We start from the raw sequence: 21,578 nt of genomic DNA, 5'->3' as shown, positions 1-21,578 counted from the left end.
CCTTCAACAAGAATCTTCTTAGTCACGGGCAATCCTAAATATATCTGAACACAGGCACGAGCATATCATCCTCTTTCAGCTGATTTTGTTGCCAAATCAACCTTAACAGGGATGCCAACTGCAGCCGCAACACGGAGCATTGCATCTTCTTGGTAGCACTAAATTCGTAATCCAGTAATTCTAATACACACTAAAGTTGCTCTAAAACAGTTTTCACTTGATCTGAACTCTTGATCCCAAGACTTCACTGCCACATAATTTCCCTCAATCATCCATAGACCTCCTAAGAGAACCTTTTCTCGCTCCTCAGCCACATCAAACTTCACAGGGAAATAGTCAAACCCCACGTCCAACAAATCAAAACCTCCCTTAATCCGCCATACCATTCGGAGTTTATGAGACAATCCAGTGTAGCTATAATGTTTACCTAGCACCTTAATCACTATAGCATCCTTATAAAGTTCTGCCAAACAATTCTTAGCTTCTTTGGTAAACGTTATACTCGGTAGTAAGAGATCTCCTTGCTTCTCAGATACTACTGCAATGTTATCTCCTGACAAAGTTTCAACGAGTGAAAAAGCTTTAGCAATCTTAGAACTCACAACTTTGTCCCTGAAAGAAACCTTCAAAGGCTTAAAAATCCATCCCGAAATATGATCCTCCTTTTTCCCTGATGCAAGCCCTCCCCCACTCTCCCCCTTATCTCTTCCACCGACATTATCGGCTGCCTCGCCGTGTTTCACCCTCAAAGTCTCTTCCCCACTCACTCCACCGCTCATCTTCGATTTTTAAAATTGTACAAAGTACGAAGTACGCACTCTCACTAAACCCTGTTTCCTTTTACTAATTTATCTAATTCAATAGAAAATAATTAAGTGATTAAAATTTACATGTATACGTGTAATCAAGTACAGTCAACTTGGTATAAGTCTAACAAAAAAACACATGCATGCGTGGCCGCTTTTTCTTTTTCACATTTTTCAATACAAAAATTTATACTGGCATAGAAGATTTTATACATAACACAAATTTATCAATATATCATAGAAATTTTTACACATAGCATATACATTTTTATCCATAGAATAAAAATTTTTAGAGTAAAAGACAAATAGGTCCTTAACCTTTTAAAACGCTGAAATTTTTGTCTCTCAAGATTGAAAAACACATTTTGATCCCCCACCATGTAAATTCCGTGACAATTATGTCCTTCCGTGGAATTGGTGCTCAAAACGGTAATGGAGATTGTTGAGGTGGACGGGTGGAGAGTGATGTGTCTGTTACGGTTGCTGAAGTGGATGGGAAACAGATTGTTGGAGGACAAATTGGTCCTTAATGGCCAAAACGACGCCGTATGCTAGATTGAGCTTAACAACCCTCTTCAAACCTTAACAACACCTCAAGTCCCAAAAAGAAAACATTTTTTTTCACCATTGATGGCACTGCGATACTCTTCTTCAACCTTTTCAACCACGCTAACACTCTCTTCACTGAGAACCAAACCCCCATAACCTTTTCCTCTTTTCTCCTTCACAAAGCTCCCATTTTTAACCGAACCAAACTCCATTTCCATCACATGGAGAACCAGAACAACCCTCTCTCTAACAATTCCACGTGTTGCTGCGCCACCAACAAAGGTTGAAACCGAAGAAAGCAACGAAATTGATGAAGGTGCCGATGAAGAGAGCTTGTCCACGAAGTTCACATGGAAGGATCACTAGTACCCAGTTTCTCTGGTGGAGGATCTGAACCCTCGGTACCCAACGCCCTTTCAGCTTCTGGGTCGTGAGATCGTGGTTTGGTTCGATAATTCTAAGTCCCAGTGGGTTGCTTTTGACGATAAGTGCCCCCATCGTCTCGCTCATTTATCTGTAAAAATACTCTCTTTGTTCTTATTCTATTTTATTGTATTGGCTGAATATTAAAAAAAATCAAATATTTTCAAGTAGTAAGTAGTTTAAGCACTTTCACTTATGTGGCAATACATAACTTAAGGATTGTATAAGATATTTTTAAACCTGTGATCTCACCATCCATAATTGAAGTCTGAGGCTGGGTTTGGTAAAACTTTTTGAAGATGTGCTTCTGCTTTTTAAAAGCACATGTACCTCATTTTGTGCTTGGTAAATTAAAAAGTCCAAGTGCTTGCGGCTTTTAAAAGTTAGGGGTGCTTTTGAAAGCACCTAAGAGGGAGTTTTTTAAAGTTGGCTTGTGCTTATCAAAATTAAAAAAAATCTAATATAATAAATATTCAAAATTATCATTATTAATTATTAACACCAGATTTCATTTATTTTCCCACACATATTTTCCACCATTATATTGCCATTGAAATAGTCATATATTTCTAATTTCTCAACCTAACCTTCATAAATTCTAACACAATCTTCATATATTTTTTATTTTTCAATCTAATCTTCACAATTTTAACACAAATACATCTCTATCATGTATTAGGCATTAACTTCTATATATTTATATTATTTTGTGCGTTGTTTTTGTATTTTTTAGTAGATGTTTATTTTTCTCTGTTCTTTAAAACGTGAAGGAGACCTGATTTATGAAAACCAATCATAAAATTTTCGTACACCAACTTCATGAACATTAGTCAAAATTATAATAACAACATATATATACATATGTAAATATAGATATATAATTTTACTTGAGATATGTGTCCCAGTTTATGTGATTTGTAAAAGTGAGTCAATATATAGTAATGGATGTATCAGTACTAACATTGGATTACATACAAGTTTTATTATTAACTAATGATAACTCTATTTATATTAATATAGAGAGTAAATCAAATAAATATTTAAATTATTGGTCTCTAAAATTTGAAAAAAAAATTATTCTTCGTTATAAATATGTTTATTATAATTTTTTTAATTTTTAAAAACTGTTTTACCAAACACAATTGCAATGCTTGTGCTTATTAAAAGCTGTTTTTAACGTGATTTTACCAAACACAAGTGCTGCGGCTTTTAAAAAGCTGTCTTTTAAAAGACAGCTTTTATAAGCTACTTTCAAAAAATAAAAGTTTTACCAAACCAAGCCTGAGTAATATATAAGCTTATGTGCATATGCTGTTTTTGGGAGAAGGATTTGGGTTTCATGTTTCTTATTTATTTGTTTGTTTATTTACTGACTTGAAGATTGAAATTGGATTGCAAGACAAGGAGAATGTTTGAGGAAAAGGGGTGTTTTCAATTTTTGGGGATTAAAATTGGGTGTTTTTGGTTTTTGGATTTTGACACGGCGTCGTTTTTGGGTGTTATGGCCATTAAGGACCAAATTGTCTTCCAATAATTTGCTCCCCATCCACTTCAACAACTGTAACGGACACATCACTCTCTACCCATCCACCTCAACAATCTCCGTTATCGTTTCGAGCACCAATTTTACGGAAGGACATAATTATCACGAAATTTACATGGTGAGGGATCGAAATGTATTTTTCAATCTTGAGGGACGAAAATATCCGCATTTTAAAAGGTCAAGGACCTATTTGTCTTTTATTCAAATTTTTATACGTAGCACATAAATTTTTGTTATAAATATATTTTGTTGAATGGGTGAGTCAATTATAGTTTTTTAAGATTTTTGTGTGCTTGGCATAAAAAACTGTGAGGTGCACCAAATTTTTATGTTGTATGTATTTTGTTAGTTGGGTGCTAATATTTTTGACGTATAGTCCTTAAAAAATTACTATGCCACATATCAAAATTCATGGGTTGTGCATATTTTTGTTAGTTGGGTGTCAGTATTATGGACATTGTTAGTTGGGTGTCAGTATTATAGACATACAATCCTTTAAAAAGTTGTGCTGTGCACCAACATTTTAGTGCTATATTTTAGTGCTATGCATCAAAATTTATGTGCACTAAACCTCTAACTTTTTGAACATATATAAGAAATTAAAAGAAAAAGATGAAGACGACAATAATGACAACGATGTTGTTGAAGAAGATCAAGAGAAGGAGAAGAACAAGAATAAGAAAAGAAGACGATGGCAATGACAATATTGTTGAAGAAGAAGCGTGCAGAAGAGGAAGCATAATGACGAAGAAGTGATGACGACGTCATTGAAAAAAGATGCACGCATATTTGACTTAGTTGAAACTTGGCCAATAAAACATTTGACAATGACGATGACAACATTGTTATGAGAGCATGTTTATATACCGAAACAATAAAACTAGATATTACAAATCAAAACTCAAACTCAAACTCGAGATAGATCAACTATTAGAAGGAGGGATTTATCTAAACCGGATCGATCATCAAATCGTTCTAGTTACTGATTTATTAGTCTAACTGGTTTAATTGTGGTTCAACCAAAAAATTATTTTATAATAAAATAATAAATAAATTATAAACACAACCCTAAAAAGAAAATGCAATGCAATCAAAAGTCCATTTGGAAAGTAACAATATATATATATATATATACTTTTGAATTATAAAAAGTTATATTACATGTGCTTGATATCATTTTTAAAAAATGCATTTAACTTCTCAAAAAATTAACTGAGAACTTTTGAAGAAGTAGAAAAATATGATTTTTTTCTTAGAAGTTATTTTATCATTTCCATTAAAATAAAAGAGATCATTATGCTACCTTCATTCTTGACTGTGAAAAATATTTCCAGATTTTGCTGGAAATATTGACCATATTCCATCTGCAAGAAATATTGGCCTTCCACTACCATTTTTATGTAATGTTTCATTTGTTGAAATTACTGACCCTCTACCATTATTTATGTTTCTTCCAGGAATTTTTTTTTCATCATCTACCATTCTATTTTTATTATTAAATTTGTACATAACATTGTGTATGGTATAAAATCTCACTGATTAAATTATGTAAAATTAACATTTAATATTGAAAGGTATTTGTTATCATCATTCTCTATGTAAAAAAAATTGTATTTTTTGAGTCATTTATCCAAATGCTATAATTTTAAAATAAGTACTTTTATAATTAAAAATCCAAACACAAAATAACTTATTTATAAGCTGCTATTAATAAAAATCCTTATATTTAAAGTCCTTTTTCAAAAGAGTTTATTTAAGAAGTTTTTTCAAACTGGGCCAAGAAGAGGATGTTGTTTATATCAACTTTTCTCTCATCATGGTTGCATCACTTTTATCTACTCTTTAGCTGATATATCATGTAAAACTTGCAAATTTTCCTAATAATATAACCATTCCTTACAAGTAGAAAAGTTGCTACAACTATTTTTGTTATAACACACTTCAGAATACAGTTTAGCAGTCATCTCTTACGTTTTCCATTTGAACATAAGTCCCATGTTCAAGTAGCATTAAATCAGAGCCATGCAGCCATAACCAAGAGCCCTTTAATCTGGAAATTTAGAATTGATTTCCATGAATACATCACTTGCATCATGAATGGCAAGTATTATGGAACCAACTCTGAAGAAACTACTAGCATAATCATAAGTTATTAACATCTATATTTTGATTATCTAACACTCAAACCAACAGAACTCAATTTATGTTAGCATAAAAAATTAACAAGCTTTAACAAAAATTAACAAGATTTAACTAAGATTAACAAAATTTTCAACACAATTTTAACAAAGCCATCACAAAATGATAGACTTCCACTGCAGATGGTAGTGCAAGTCCTGTACTGCGAGCAACTACAGTTGAAGAATGCAGTGTCAGGGAGTTCAAGAGATGGCCTACTGTCACAGAGAATAAGCAGTGGCATTCCAATTACTGCCATGTCCCTAAGAGATAACTATGCTTCTCTGCGAGGAGAGAACCGGGAGCTGAACCTAGAGATTTCGAGGATGAGGATGAGGCTAAGTGAGTTAGAAAAGGAGCAGATGTTTATGAAACAAGGCATGATTGATAAAGGAGGAAATGGAAGAACATTCTTGACCTCCCTCTCCAAAGGGATAGGGAGAATTGGAATTCTCAGCAGTCAAGGTGGCGGAAACCACCAAAAAGTCGAGTAGGAAGTCTAGGGGTTCAGAGGGAAAAACTGGTAGGAGTAGGAAATATTTTGCATAGATATTCTTCTTCTGCATAGTTGGCCTTTTACAGCAACATGTGTTCGAACCTTTCAGTTCAGGTGATCACAAAGTGTAAATAAGTTGGTCACAAATTTTTCTCTGCCTTTCATAATCAGTCTTGGCAGTTGAACTTGAATGTCCCAACATTTTCTCTTCTTCTCCTCATTCTCACTAATAGTGTGTTTGTGAGTTGAGATTTTGAAGAGAAAGAGAGATAGAGGAACTTGATATAACTCCATTCTATCCTTCAAACCATTTCCTTCCCTTCCTTTCCCTCAACAGACAACCACACCTGAAGAGTATGTTTAGTTGTAAGTAAAAATGGGGTGAAATTTTCAAGGATGAAGTCCATGTGCAATTTCACATATCAAATTCATCCATGAAAATTTCTACTCCAGTTTTACCTGCAATCAAATATATCCTAAGTATGATTTCAGCTACTAAACTAGTGTCCTACAAAGATAAATCACCAACAGGAAGCTTCATAATCCACCAAATTAAAAATGCAAGATGCTTAGAATGATCTGATCTTAGGATCATAGACTTACTCCTTAGATTGGATGAAACAACAATGCATCATGTACAGCCAAATATTCAACATTGGCACACCGTTGGTTTAAGATTTCAAACTACTAAAATTGCAACATGAATACCAAGCAACCATGTACCTTCTAATGGCATTCAACCTTGTCTCTCGTCTGTTGAATTTTTGGTTTTTCGATGACTAATTTTTCCTTCATGAAAAAAGCCCTGCTAACACAATAATAATAATTAGAAGTTATTTACCTTGTAACGATAAGGTAATTGATAAAATTGTGAAAGAATAAGAAAAGAAAAGAATGCGAAATTTTATTGATTATTGATTGATTGAATTGTACTGAAGTGTATTGTAAACTATGAAGGTAAAACTAAATATATATAGAGCATTGTCCTATGAAAGATAAAAGCAAATAAAGATAAGATAAGAACAATTAAAGATAAGATAAAGATAAGATAATAAAGACTAAAATTAAAATTGAATTTTTGTATTCTGTTGGGCTGAATTTGTGGGCCACGATACTTCTTTATTGTTGTCATGGGCTAAAGTAGAAGAGTAGTTTAATACGCCCCCGCAAGCTGGTGGATGGAAGATGTCAATAATCCACAGCTTGGATAAGTTCCGATGAAATTGTTGAGAAAAGCGCGTCTGACGTGGTGACGCGGAGAAAGATGCGTGCGGCAGAGCTTGAGCTGCCTACTGCAAAAATATAAAAGGAGATGCTGTGCTTGAGCAGCGATCTTTAAACAATTGCGTGCGGCGGAGCTTTGAGCTGCCGACAACAAAAATACATAAAAGGAGATGCTGTGCTTGAGCAGCGATCTTTAACCAATTGCGTGCGGCGGAGCTTGAGCTGCCGACGGCAAAAATACATAAAAGGAGATGCTGTGCTTGAGCAGCGATCTTTAAACAATTGCGTGCGGCGGAGCTTGAGCTGCCGACGGCAAAAATACATAAAAGGAGATGCTGTGCTTGAGGGAGAGAGAGCAAGCAGCGATCTTCATAAAAAAAAAAAGAATGAAAAAATAAAAAATAAAAAAATAAAAAAATAAAAAATAAGCGTGTAAAACGCAACAAGATTGATCTTTAGAGGGCGCCTATGGCGCAATAAGAGTGGTCTTCAAATGGCGCGTAGAGCGCAATAAGAGTGCAGATGAAACTGCTAGAACAGATGCAGATTGAACTGCTAGAACAGATGCAGATTGAACTGCTGAAACAGAATACTGACGAAACTCCCGGAAGAAGTTGCTGATGAAATGCTAAGAAGGCGCAGACGGAATTGTTGGTAAAGAACCGGGATAATCAAAAGTGTGGTAGAATTTTCACTTGGATGCATGTAACTAAATCTACGATTATTTATTGTGGGAGGAAGTTGAAAAAAAAAGCATGGTGATTTCTCACCGAAGAGATGATAACTTATATATCCTCCTCAAGGAGGATACCATGGCTCTGATACCATGATAAAATTGTGAAAGAATAAGAAAAGAAAAGAATGCGAAATTTTATTGATTGTTGATTGATTGAATTGTACTGAAGTGTATTGTAAACTATGAAGGTAAAACTAAATATATATAGAGCATTGTCCTATGAAAGATAAAAGCAAATAAAGATAAGATAAGAACAATTAAAGATAAGATAAAGATAAGATAATAAAGACTAAAATTAAAATTGAATTTTTGTATTCTGTTGGGCTGAATTTGTGGGCCACGATACTTCTTTATTGTTGTCATGGGCTAAAGTAGAAGAGTAGTTTAATAGTAATCAAGTACTTCAACTAGTTAACCATTGATCAACTGTCATTAAGCATTTCCCTTCGAGTCCAATATAAGTGTTAGCTATTCCAATTCAACCATTTCCCAACATTCAGTCGCAAAAAAAAAAAAAAAAAAAATCCCAACATTACTTGGCTAATATTGGATTTGTTGAAAAGTAATGATGATAGTGTATTGGAGGAAAGCTGCTCCATTCCTTGGGCACACTCCAGATAGTTCTTCAGAATCACAACACTTGGTTCAAAAGAAATAATAAAACAAACATTAACTTTTTCTTGGAGGCAAAAATTGTTATATGTGGTAAGGAAGTAAAATCATACAGTATCCTAAGGCGATGACTGATGACTCATGACAATTGGTATAACTCATGCAAATTTGGTAAGTTATTCCAAGATAAAAGAATAAACTACTCAACCAGACAAATTACCCCTATGATACAAGTTTTCCAGCTAGGATTCCACCAAATATGATAGCTCCGAACCACTTGTTTGAATTAAATCTGGATGCAAGCAAAAGGTACAAAAGTCAGTTCATTAAGTTCAACATTGAGAGGTTAGAAGTGTAGAACTAAACGTTTTATGGTAAACTAATGAACAGGTGGATGCATCATAAGTTTCTGAAACCATCAATATAACATTGGAAGAGTAATCAATAGAGAAATTGAACAATCACTGAATTTTGGGGGATTTCTATCTGTTGAGGTCTGAGGACATATAAATATATCATCAAGTGCTTGCAGTAAAGCCATATGAATTATTAGTCTTTGGAAAGTGAAAATGAAATTTAATACATGGATTTATGCAACAATCCCTTTTCTGGGTGAACTTTAAACAAAAACTTCCAAAACATACTTGCAATTGCAATCAGCACGTGATGAGAGGTCAACTGTCCATATTTGCCAGCCTAGTTGTCCAGATGCAGCTGCCAGAAATGCATAATATGGCCAGCCTGCTCCACAAATATGAATCAGAAGGTTGAACAGGAAAACAACCATTGAAATCCAAATATAGTTCTAAAAACTCGAAACAGAGAGAACATAAAATGGGTCATAACTCATAAAACATACCAATTTCAGCATTATAGCCACTGAGGGCAAGACCACCAAGGCATGCAATGCCAAACCCAGTAATCCACTCCTTTGTAAAATCACCAAAGTGCAAAGCAGTTGACTTAACTCCCACTTTCAGGTCATCTTCTTTATCCTGAATGCAAGGTTATCAATATACGCATAGACCAAGAACTTTGTTTACAATGCTTTAATTATATAATTTGTATTGGAAGGTAGCAAGTAGTCTATCATTGTATGGTTTGTTTCATAACACACTGAACTATTGGAGTCAAGATAATCACCCCACACCGGGATATATCATGCAGCAATTAAATAGCAGGACAGAGGAGAAAAACCTTCAGGAAGTAATGTTGATTTTACCTGGTGAGCATAGATTGTATCATAAACAAGTGTCCAAAAAACTCCAGAGGCATAAAGTGGCAGCACTATTCTTGGATCTAGACTTCGTCTAATTGCTGCCCATCCTAACAAAGCGCCCTAAGTAAAGGTCAACCCGCCTGGGGCTAACAAAAAATTTACGAGTGCCATAAAAAGCATAATGAGATTGTATGTCAAAGATAACAATAAAATCTTTCAGAAGAGACTAAAATTGAAGAAATTAATTACCCAAAATGTAAACCTCTTCATGAGGGGATAAGAAAAGACAAGCAACAAGGATGAGGCACCCAGAACACGGCTGCAAAAAGTTCACAAATCACAACATTCAACATTTTGACAATACTCAAATTTTCACACTTGATGTAGTCATGTAGATGTAATAATGATCACAGGCTCAGCTATTCAAAGTTAACACTAACCTATAATAATTCAGTTGCAGAAGAATCCCAAGACCCAAAGTTAACTGAATACCAAGAAAACAAAGTCCCTGAAATGGTGTCAAAAGACCACTTGCCATAGGCCTTGACTTTGTTCGTTCTACCTGCATCATACAATTATGTATAGTAAAAAAGTAAAAAATGCTTAATGGGTTCTGAAAAATGCCCAAGGTAGGTATGAAAATCAAATAAAATCTCATGTTCAATTGAAGTGTTTGAATGTATTGTATTATCAAATGTACAGGGAATCAGCCTCTTTATAGAGGAATTACAGAAATAGAAATAACTAGAAAATAGGAAAGAAAGGAAAAATACTAGCCTAAAATAAAGGAAAGATTTCTAATCATAAAATCCCTAAAATTAAGCTAAACCCAAAAAGGAAAAGATTTATAATTAATTCTATTTACATAAAAGATTCAGGAAAGAAATTAAGAATCTGATTTTGATTTGATTTAGTCAACACTCCCCCTCAAGCTGGCTTGAAGATATCATTCATTGACAGCTTGCTTATTATGCTATCAAAAGTCTTCTTGGGTAATCCTTTAGTTAGAATATCTGCTAATTGTTCCGTGGTTGGAACATATGAAATGCAAATCTGTCCTCTCTCAATCTTTTCCCTGATAAAATGCTTGTCAACTTCAACATGTTTAGTTCTATCATGCAACACTGGATTATGAGAAATGGAAATTGCAGATTTGTTGTCACAATACAACCTCATTGGTGGAGAAATGGAAACTTTTAGTTCTTGTAGGATTTTCTCTACCCATATTGCTTCACATATTCCATGAGCCACTGCTCTAAACTCAGCTTCTGCACTACTTTGTGCCACAACACTCTGTTTTTTACTCCTCCAACTGACCAGGTTTCCGCCAACAAAAGTACAATACCCAGATGTTGACCTTCTATCCATGACATTCCTAGCCCAATCTGCATCTGTATAAGCTTCTACTTGAAGATGTCCATGCATTTTATAGAGTAACCCTTTCCCAGGCGACCCTTTTAAGTACCTTAGGATTCTAAAGACAGCATCCATGTGTTCTTGACCAGGTGAATGCATAAACTGGCTTACCATGCTCACAGCAAAGGCTATATCTGGGCGTGTATGGGATAAATAGATTAGCCTCCCTACCAACCGCTGATATCTCCCTTTGTCCATTACATTTTCTGGTTCAGCTGGCTTCAATTTTAAGTTAGGCTCTATAGGTGTTTCAGCAGCTTTACAACCAAGTAATCCCGTCTCTTTTAAAAGATCTAGGATGTACTTTCGTTGGTTCATAAAAATGCCTTCCTTAGACCTTGCAAATTCAATTCCAAGGAAGTATTTTAATGAGCCAAGTTCTTTGATTTCAAATGCTTTGGCAAGCTTCTCCTTCAAGTCTTTTAGCTCCAAAAAATCATCACCTGTCAGAATAATGTCATCCACATATACAATTAAGATGGCAGTTTTATTAGCTGCTGAATGCTTATATAAAAGTGTATGGTCAGCTTGGCTTTGAGTATAACCAAGTCCCTTCACCACCATTCCAAGTCGTTCAAACCAAGCTCTTGGGGATTGTTTCAATCCATAGAGAGATTTCTTTAGTTTGCACACTTTATTCCTCTCTAGTTCAGCTTCAAATCCAGGTGGAAGTTTCATGAACACCTCTTCCTCTAGTTCCCCATTCAGGAAAGCATTCTTTATATCCAATTGGTGTAAAGGCCAATTGTAATTCGCAGCAAGGGATAAGAGAATCCGCACAGAACTGAGTTTGGCAACTGGAGCAAAAGTCTCTCGATAGTCTACTCCATAGGTTTGTGTATATCCCCTAGCTACTAACCTAGCCTTATACCTCTCTATGCTTCCATCAGCATTGCACTTGATGGTAAAAACCCACCTGCAACCAACCAATTTTGTATTCTGTGGCAGATCGACAATCTCCCAAGTTTCATTTTTCTTGAGTGCATGCCACTCTTCCATCACTGCTAATTTTCAGTTGGGATCATCTAGTGCTTCCTCTATGTTCCTAGACTCAAACAGATTTATAATTTTAGAAGTAAAAGCTCGATGTTTTTTAGAGAGATTTTGGTAAGAGACATAATTGGAAATAGGATGGTTGGTGCTGGTTTTAAGTATCTTTTTGGTGCAGGTTCTGGTTTCTTTCTTAAGGGCTATTGGCAAATTATTATTAGAAGTGACAATTTCAGATTTACCTGGAAGTTCCTGAAGTACTACAGTTGGGCCGTCTTCCGGGTTTTCAGATTGGGTTGGTACAGAGATGATGGGCTGGTCTCTAGTCTTCTTGGGATATTTCCGAACATAACACCGAAGCTCCTTTTCTTGTGGTATTTCTTTTCCTGTTTGGATTCCAACTAATTCTGGCACAATTTCAGAATTGATTTTCACATCTTGTTTTGCAATTGTTTCAGAATTTACTTGATTAGTGAAAGTTGTATCCTCAATATGTAAGATAGGAGTGGGTAAAGGTTCATGCAAAAAAATTTCTTCCCTTAGACTCTCCCCCTGAAGAGAATTTTTTTGAAAAAATGTTTCATGTTCCAAAAAAGTAACATCCATACTTACATGAATTTTCTTGGTGTGTGGATTGAAACATTTATAACCCTTTTGACTTGGGGAATAGCCAATAAAAATGCATTTTTCTGCCCTTGGATCAAGTTTACTTCGATATGAAGGTGTATGTAAAAACACAGTGCAACCAAATACTTTTAAAGGTAAGTCAGAATGCAACCTGTTTGCTGGAAAATTCTTTTTGAAAGTATCCAACGGTGTGCAGTAATTTAACACACGTGTGGGCATTCGATTTATGAGATAGGCTGCTGTTAGAACAGCATCTCCCCATAAATACTTTGGAACATTACCCTCAAACATAATGGCACGTGCTACTTCAAGAAGGTGTTTATTCTTCCTTTCAGCAATGCCATTTTGTTGGGGTGTATTGGGGCATGTAGATTGATGTTGAATACCTTTCTTTTGAAGAAATTCACCAAGATTTTTATTAAAGTATTCAGTGCCATTATCACTTCTTAATATTGAAATTTTTGTGTCAAATTGTGTTTCTACCATTGTTGAAAAATACTGAAAAATTTTAGAAACCTCAGATTTTTCATGCATGAGATAGATCCAACATAGTCGTGTGTGGTCATCAATAAAAGTTACAAACCATTTTTTTCCAAATTGAGTTGTTATTTTTGATGGACCCCATACATCACTATGAATCAAGTGGAAGGGTTTAGATGCATGATAAGGTTGAGAGTAATAAGGAGCTCTATGGCTCTTTGAACGAATACAACTTTCACATTTAAGTAAGGAAGAATCAATATTTTTAAACAAACTTGGAAACAAGTGTTTGAGATATGGAAAACTAGGGTGTCCTAGTCTATTGTGCCAGAGAATTATTTGGTCCTTTATAGGCATAGAACTTATACCACTAAATCCTTGAGCTATTTTATCCTCCGAAATATCCTCAAAGTGATAAAGCCCATCCATCATCTTAGCACTGCCAATCACCTTCCCCGAAGTCCGGTCCTGAAAAATACCATGAGTGTCAAAGAATGTCACAGCACAATTGGAATCCTTGCAGATTTTACTAATAGAGAGAAGATTACAAGAAAGCTTTGGTACATGTAGGACATTTCTTAGGTCAATGTTTTTGGACAGTTTAATTGTACCTTTTCCAGCAATAGATGAAAAACTACCATCAGCAACTCTAATTTTTTCATTTTCAAAGCAAGGAGAATAAGTTTTAAATAAAGGGGAGAGGCTGGTCATATGGTCAGATGCACCTGAATCAACAATCCATGGTGCATTCAAGTTTGAGGTGCAGTTAAGGGACATAGGAATACTAAAATTACCTGTTTGAGCCAAAGAACCACTAGGAGTACTAGACACAGAATTGGAATTTAACAACCTTATGAGCTGCTCAACCTATTCCTTACTCAATGATGATTTTTCAGCCTCATGAGCAGTTGGAGTAGGAGTGGTGTTCTCCTTCTGTTCAGGATTAATGACTGAGGAACTGTCAGCCATAGCTATAAATCAGAGGTACAGTGCAGAGATTCTGCTCTAATACCAAATTGAAGTGTTTGAATGTATTGTATTATCAAATGTATAGGGAATCAGCCTCTTTATAGAGGAATTACAGAAATAGAAATAACTAGAAAATAGGAAAGAAAGGAAAAATACTAGCCTAAAATAAAGGAAAGATTTCTAATCATAAAATCCCTAAAATTAAGCTAAACCCAAAAAGGAAAAGATTTATAATTAATTCTATTTACATAAAAGATTCAGGAAAGAAATTAAGAATTTGATTTTGATTTGATTTAGTCAACATGTTCAATACTCATTAAAACAAAATAAGAAATGTGATGTCATAGGAATAAAATCGAAGGGATGTTTCATGCAAGTAAATTGATAGATTTATATTTTGAATCATATTAGAAATAGGGCAGGGACGATGAAAATGAACCAGAAAAAGTAAAAAGAAAAACCTTCAAATGCAAGATACATGAACTTACAGGCCATGTGAAGTACCAAGGCACTAGACTTGGCATGACTAAGCTTTCAAATTATTTTTTTTAACTTAAATCAAATGTATAATATAAGTTAAACATTCACACTATGCTAATAACATGTACTTGTGAAAAATTAATTTACAACATGAAATAACGATTTCAGTATCTCTCAATACATAAAAATATAAAAGAAAACTATTTACCTTTGTATCAATGTCACGATCAAGGAGATCATTAATAGTACACCCAGCACCCCTCAAAAGCAAAGCCCCACATCCAAACAATGCCAACATTTTAAAATCAGGCAGCTGTCCTGGAGTTGCAGCCAACGTAATTGACCTAAGCATCGAAATTAGAAACATAAAATAAATAAGTTATTAAATAAAATAAAAAAAGAATGAATTTAGAAAGTGGAATGCATAAAAGAGAGAGAAACAACTTCCAGGCATGATGTAATATAGAAAAGGCAACACCTCTCGCTGGTCCGCACAAAAAAATATATTTTCAATTCATATTGTTAAGGTTGTAAGTGAAGCACTTTACAGAAAATACTAAGACAAGGTAAAACAAAATAAAATGTATTATGTTTGAAGATATACACAAAGTTCTATGATCCATGCCATAAAGATTCGTAGTTGACTGCATAACACAACCCTTGGGTACATCCATACATATGTATGCAAATGCAGTAGGAAAGATTCAAGGGGTGCAGCTTGGACTGGTTTTAGGACAGAAATAACGAACAAGAAAGGCAAGGTTTTTCTTGTGGATATGTATGGTACGGATGGTGCTTAACTACTTATAGTACTAACGATAAACAAATAACAATTTTAACTTATCTAATCTTGTGGACTTAAATAAGAAGATAAAGAATATTAATTTAGACTCAATAACCAGGTTACCATAAATTAACTTGTACGAACAAAATTACAAATCGATAGAATGATCATTTCTTTTAAAATTTCTTCATTCATTACTATTTCAAAGAGTGTAACATATATTTCCAATTAGCAATCAATTTCATATAATAAAATTACTGGACTGTCCTTGTTTGTAGACAAGGCATTTACCCATAGGCCAAGTAAATAGAACACTTACCACATACAAGGCCATAGAAGCAACCATGTCCCAATGGGCTTATCTAGGCGAGCAAGCTGTGCATAGGGCTGAACCTGCCTAGGCAAGTACAAATCGATCCAAGAGATATTTGCTTTACTCACATTGCCACTTTGATTCTTATTTCCCTTTGACCCCTCTTTTAAACTTGAAGGTGATGTAGAGATGTGCTGAACAAGCTGAAAATTTGAGAGAGATCGAACAGTTTTAAAATACTCAAATTTAGAATCCTGATGGTGGGATTGCCCAAATGGACAGAGTGAAGGATAGAAGTTGTGGTTTATGCTTATAGATGGTTCAGTGGAGATTAAAGGATTGAAGATGGAAGGGGAATGATATTATGGAGAGGCCTGAAGAAGGGAAAGAATATTTGAGAAACCTACGTGAAGCACGATAGATCAAAGTTGACGCCATTTTTTCGCAAAAGCAAACAAGTTAAGGGGAAGATAGTCTCTTTGTTGCTACTCGTTTCAAAGGCTTGTAAGCATTCTGTTGGAGGAGGAGCAACAAAAATTCAGTGTTATATTAAACTTTTAGACCCACATCTTGACTGGATATTAAGTAAAAAAAGCTTATCCAACTCTTCCATATCACTCTTCATGTAGGGGTGAGCCTTCATTCAGAAATCATTTAACTTACAAAATCCTGAAAACAAAAACAATAGAGCTTCAAGAACATTTTCAAATTCTTCAATAATAATAGAATGCACCAAACTAAACTAATTACCACTAGAAGGATTCAAAAATTTTAACATGACATTTTAATAATTTCTTCATCAACAAAATTATAGAGTACCACATGGAGTCATTTGCTTCAAAATAAGATAACATTCAAACATAAGAATGTAAGTTGGGCCTAAATAACCAAATGATGGGAAAACATTACGTTTCAGTTACTAAAACACTGTCTAATATGCAAGTTAATGTTCATGTGATGTTTGATGCATCTCTAGGATATCAATATTATAAGTGGAAAAAATTGATCTTCCCAAAATAAACTATGTTTGGTGTTAAAGAAAATGTAAATGAAGAAAAGGGGCAATCTAAGGGTATGGTTGTTTGTGGAAACATATTCTATTTCCATTCTCTATACTCAATTCTAAATAATCATTTCATTTCTTCAGTTCTTGAAAACATGTTTCTTTTGTTTGTTTCCATTTCTATCTCCTTTTTTCCTCATACAAAAGAACACATGACAGAGCCAGAGCATGAAATGAAAGAGAGTACAGAGATCAAAGACCTACATTTTCTTTTATATATATAACCAATAAGCTCGCAGTAATTCAAATATATTTAATTAGTAATTTTATATATATATATATATATATCAACAAATAAAATAAAATAGAAAAGCAGCATATTTTCTAGTACTCATTAAGAACTTTGATCAAACATGTGGCACGCATCACTAACAGTGTAGCTACAAATTGAAACACGGTATCCTATCTAACAAATGGAGAAACAAAACGCGCTTCTCCATCTCCTTCCTTATTCCTTCGAGCAGAACACGCCCTGCCTCAACCCGGGAAAAACCCTAGCCGCCACCACCGCCGCAGGGAGGAGCCGTGTTTGCCGCCGTCCGTCGCAGTCAGGGGCTTGTCTCCTCGAGTCTTCGTGCGTCACAGTCAGGGGAGTTCTCCAAGTTTTCGACCTGTTCGCAGTCACCAGTCGCAGGCGCACCGCTTCTTCCTCCAGCTCGGCGGCCGTCGTGTTGTCGCCGTTGTTTGTCGCCATCTGTCGCAGTCAGGGATTTGTCTGAAATGTTTGTTTTACGGTTTTAAATGGCAAAGTGATGCGAAAAGTGGGCGTGGAGGTTGTGGGGTTGGGAGCCCTAAAGTTCACTGGATTCCTTAGAGAACAATGCAACAGAATAACATGAGTTTTGAAACAATGTACATTGTTCGAATGCTGAAACAGGTACTAAACTACTAAAACCATTCCTTTTTGTTTTTGCTTGAATTTTAGAAGAAAGGGCAATGTAATGTATTCCTATTTATGATTCCATAAGACCAAGGTTAAATTAACAATTCAGGTGGACTTGAGTTTTGTTTTGTGAGTAATTAAATGCACGAAACAGGAATAGGATTGCTAATTTCTTTTGTGTCTTTCATTGTTCTTTTCCCCTTGTTGTGCTGCTGTTGTTGTTATGCTGCTGTTTTGTTATGGCACTGTGATTTTGCGATCACTGATCAGTGTTTTGAATTTGGAATTTCTGATTAGTGACTTGTTAAGCTGCTGTTCTTGTTATGCTGCTGTTTTGTTATGGCAGTGTGTGATCACTGATCAGTGTTTTGAATTTGGAATTTGTGATTAATAACTTGTTAAGCTGCTGTTGTTGTTATGGCACTGTTGTTGTTATGCTGCTGTTTTGTAATGGTTGTTACTGAATGCTAAAAATGGAAATCAAATCAAATGTTGGTTGTTGCTGAATGAGTAAGGTAGCTACCTTCCAATGCCATATATAAATAAACTGATGAATGATGATGATGGTAGTGGAAGGAGAGTCAAAGTGTATAGGTAGTTGGCTTTATATGTGCTTGATTGCAAGACAATTATCTGAAGCTTTCTATTGATTGCTTCTAAATATAGGTCACTTGTTGCCAACTTAGCAGCTGCTAATTGCTACAAGTCTGAGCATTTGAAAAGACCAGAAAATTGGGCATTAGGTACCCAGTTTATTTGTTTGGACCCCTTTATATCTCTATATCTGAATAGTCCTGATGACTGACATTTGTTATTGTTCATGTTTTGTGTGTAAACAGTTGAAAAAGCCAAGTATTACTACATTGCTGGCTTTTTCCTAACTTTATCTCCAGATTCCATTCAATTAGTTGCTGAACATGCTGTTGCAAATAACAAGGTATGATATGGATAGAATGTGGTATTTCCTTTTGATTAATGATATAAGCCTCTGAATGTTGTGCTTAAAAAATTAGTTTAACGGTGGTCACTCGTTTACCTGATTGATTTAATTATAATTAAATAAAAATATAAAATTATAAAAAAAATTAAAATAAAAAATTAAAATACATGTTTTCACAGACATATTAATAACAATCAAGTATTAATTTATAGATATAAATCACATAACTAATGATGCAAACATATATAATAAACTAGTAATTAATATAAAATATTTTCTTAATTTAAATGAACAAAAGAACAAAATATAGCATAATAAGTAAATTAATGTTTAACAAACTAATCAAAAACATACTTCAACTAATTTAGAAATAAATCCATAAATATGATTATATAAATAGTCTAATATTGTCTGTGTTTGTTAATACTCAATATTAAATCAACTCTTAATATTACAAGTAAATTCTAAGAATAAGACTATGAGTCTCTACCCAGAAAATAATCTCAAGTAATGATTTTCAGCAACAAATCCAACTCAGAAAGAGGAAAAGAAAAGAGACAAAAAGAAAATAATGAATGGTATATAAGATATGGTATAGGAAGAAATTAATAATACTACGTGTACATCAAAATCAACCACTAATATAAAATATATATTAGAATATAAATTTAAATTAAAAATAAATTAAACTATATATATTTATACATAAATATATTAATGGCTGAAATTAATGACTGATTTTAATATACAAATAATATTTTTAGAAAAAAATTGATCTACACCATAGAATAAATAAAAATTTTCACAATTTACTCCGGATTTGAATTTTTTTGAACAACAGGGTTTTTTGATCCGGTTTTTTTTTTTTTTTTTTTTTGGTCAAGTGATCCGGTTGAAGTATAATATAACTACATTAGTTTTTTATTTTTGGACAAGAATTTGGGCCGAGCTACGATGCAAACAAGACAATAAAAACAAGTTGGGCCTAGTTATTGGGTTTATGTGTCTACAAGGGTAAGGCACAGCGCAATATATAGCCTAAGATAATTGATAATAGCAAAGGAAGTAGAATTAGGGTTTTGTGGGAGGAGAAGTAAGCGTTGCAGTGGAGTGAAGAACGAGAGCAATGGCGCCGAAGCAGAGAGCAGCAAGGAAGGTTGGCAGGAACCCTGAACTGGTGCGGGGGATCGGGAAGTACTCTCGGTCTCAGATGTACCACAAGAGGGGTTTGTGGGCCATAAAGGCTAAGAACGGTGGCAAGTTCCCCGTCCATGAACCCAAGCCTAAGCCCCAGGCCCTTGCTCAAAAGCCTCCTAAGTTCTATCCTGCTGAAGATGTCAAGACTCCTCTTGTCAACAAGCACAAACCCAAACCCACCAAACTCAGGTCTGTTCTTTTTTTCTAATTTTCGATGTCAAATGTGATAAACAAAATTCTTGATCTGAAATGAGAATTTAGATTGGGATGGTGGCATTCTTGGCTATTTAATTTTACTATTTTTGTACATTGATTGACCTATCTTAGGGTTAGATTATTGATCCAATTGATCTTATATGTTTCATTTTTTTTTGTCACGTTTTCAGGGCTAGCATTACTCCTGGGACAGTGCTGATTCTTCTTGCTGGAAGATTCAAGGGGAAGAGAGTTGTGTTCCTCAAGCAGCTTCCTTCTGGGCTGCTTCTTGTTTCTGGTAACTCTTGCTCATTATCCTCAATGAAGTTTCTGTTTATGTTATTGTCTCGGACTTGTAGTGAAAAATAGTGTTTTAAATCATATTGAACATTGGCTTTTTGTTTATTCCGATTTTGCTTGATGAGCTTTCTTTTTTTTTTTTGATATGTGGATGATGCTTCATTTCTCCCCTATGTCACTTAATTGAATGCGGGATTATAAGTGCTATCACGTTAGTTCTTGAATTAAGTTGTCCATTGCAGTTTCAAGCTTTGGATTTCAACGCATAGACAATATTTTCTCTTTTAATATTGCTTTCCATTGTGTTGTGTATAACTTGTGTCCGAATAAGCTAGCGGATTAATGAAGTTTTTCTCTCCTCTGGTCTTATGTATCTTGTTTCCTCAGGACCCTTCAAGATTAATGGAGTTCCGTTGAGACGTGTGAATCAGTCGTATGTTATTGCCACATCAACCAAAGTAGATGTGTCTGCTTGTAACGTGGAGAAATTCGATGACAAATACTTTTCAAAGGAAGTCCAGAAAAAGAAAAAGAAGGGAGAAGGCGAGTTCTTTGAGTCTGAGAAAGAGGTTAGTTTGTATAAATTTCTTGTTTTATTTGTCTTTCTGGCATTTGCAGTTTTTATCAGCATTTGCTTATGTGCTATCTTGCTTCAAATGTAGGAGAAGAAGACCCTCCCTCAAGACAAGAAGGATGACCAGAAGACTGTTGATTCTGCTTTGATAAAAGCCATAGAGAGTGTTCCAGACTTGAAGTTTTACCTTGGTGCTAGGTTTTCTTTGAAGCAAGGCCAGAAGCCTCATGAATTAGTCTTCTAGAGGAAGGCAGAGTCTTAGAATTTTTTTTTGATATTCTGTTTTGTGTTAAGACTTGGATCTAATTGTTGTCTTTTGATAATAGACATTTGCGGATGTGTTTTTTATGTTGTTGTTACTTATCAACAGATTGGTCCAGTGATTTTGTCTTCAATTTTGCATTTGTGGGAATTCATTTGATGATTTTTAGGCTTCAAAGTTGGCATAGTAAAAGGAAGCATAGAAGATCTTCTCATTGGTTTTGAAAATTATTCTTTTTCATTTTATTGTCTACCCTAGGACCGTCTTACTTTAAGCATTGGTGCACTCTGCATATTTGTTCTAGCATCTTCTTCCTTTC

The 21,578-nt window shown here is 34.6% G+C and overlaps 2 protein-coding genes across 6 annotated transcripts; one reads left to right on the top strand and one right to left on the bottom strand.

The window, feature by feature from the left end:
* Positions 1–9,917: 9,917 nt before the first annotated feature.
* LOC112754819 (4-hydroxybenzoate polyprenyltransferase, mitochondrial-like) lies at positions 9,918–16,472 on the bottom strand. Its single transcript, XM_072220640.1, is given in 6 exon segments — positions 9,918–9,932; positions 10,036–10,105; positions 10,227–10,348; positions 14,957–15,092; positions 15,852–16,213; positions 16,215–16,472. Coding segments are annotated over 6 exon segments (774 nt in total). The 5' UTR covers positions 16,284–16,472.
* A 325-nt stretch (positions 16,473–16,797) lies between these two features.
* LOC112754818 (large ribosomal subunit protein eL6z) lies at positions 16,798–21,392 on the top strand. Of its 5 annotated transcripts, none has more exons than XM_072221035.1 (7): positions 16,798–17,785; positions 18,458–18,534; positions 18,631–18,728; positions 19,668–20,117; positions 20,315–20,421; positions 20,811–20,992; positions 21,086–21,392. In XM_072221035.1, the coding sequence occupies exons 4-7, from the start codon at positions 19,858–19,860 to the stop codon at positions 21,239–21,241; spliced, it is 705 nt and encodes a 234-aa protein (XP_072077136.1). In that variant the 5' UTR covers positions 16,798–17,785; positions 18,458–18,534; positions 18,631–18,728; positions 19,668–19,857; the 3' UTR covers positions 21,242–21,392. The 5 variants fall into 5 exon arrangements, with proteins under 5 accessions (XP_072077136.1, XP_072077138.1, XP_072077137.1 ...); XM_072221037.1 differs by having other exon boundaries at positions 19,649–20,117; XM_072221036.1 differs by having other exon boundaries at positions 19,616–20,117.
* The last annotated feature ends 186 nt before the right edge of the window (positions 21,393–21,578 follow it).

The sequence above is a fragment of the Arachis hypogaea genome, chromosome 16 (genome assembly GCF_003086295.3).
Source record: "Arachis hypogaea cultivar Tifrunner chromosome 16, arahy.Tifrunner.gnm2.J5K5, whole genome shotgun sequence".
In the NCBI taxonomy this organism is placed as follows: domain Eukaryota; kingdom Viridiplantae; phylum Streptophyta; class Magnoliopsida; order Fabales; family Fabaceae; genus Arachis; species Arachis hypogaea.
Note: the sequence above shows the minus strand (reverse complement) of the source record. Positions and strands in the feature narration are given on the sequence as shown.

What these genes read in the sequence shown, in the direction of transcription:
- LOC112754818 (XM_072221035.1), top strand. Translation starts at nt 19,858, where the DNA reads ATGGCGCCGAAGCAGAGAGCAGCAAGGAAGGTTGGCAGGAACCCTGAA. An exon ending in CCCAAACCCACCAAACTCAG is followed by an intron (nt 20,118 to 20,314) that starts GTCTGTTCTTTT and finishes TCACGTTTTCAG; the next exon opens with GGCTAGCATTACTCCTGGGA. An exon ending in TGGGCTGCTTCTTGTTTCTG is followed by an intron (nt 20,422 to 20,810) that starts GTAACTCTTGCT and finishes TTGTTTCCTCAG; the next exon opens with GACCCTTCAAGATTAATGGA.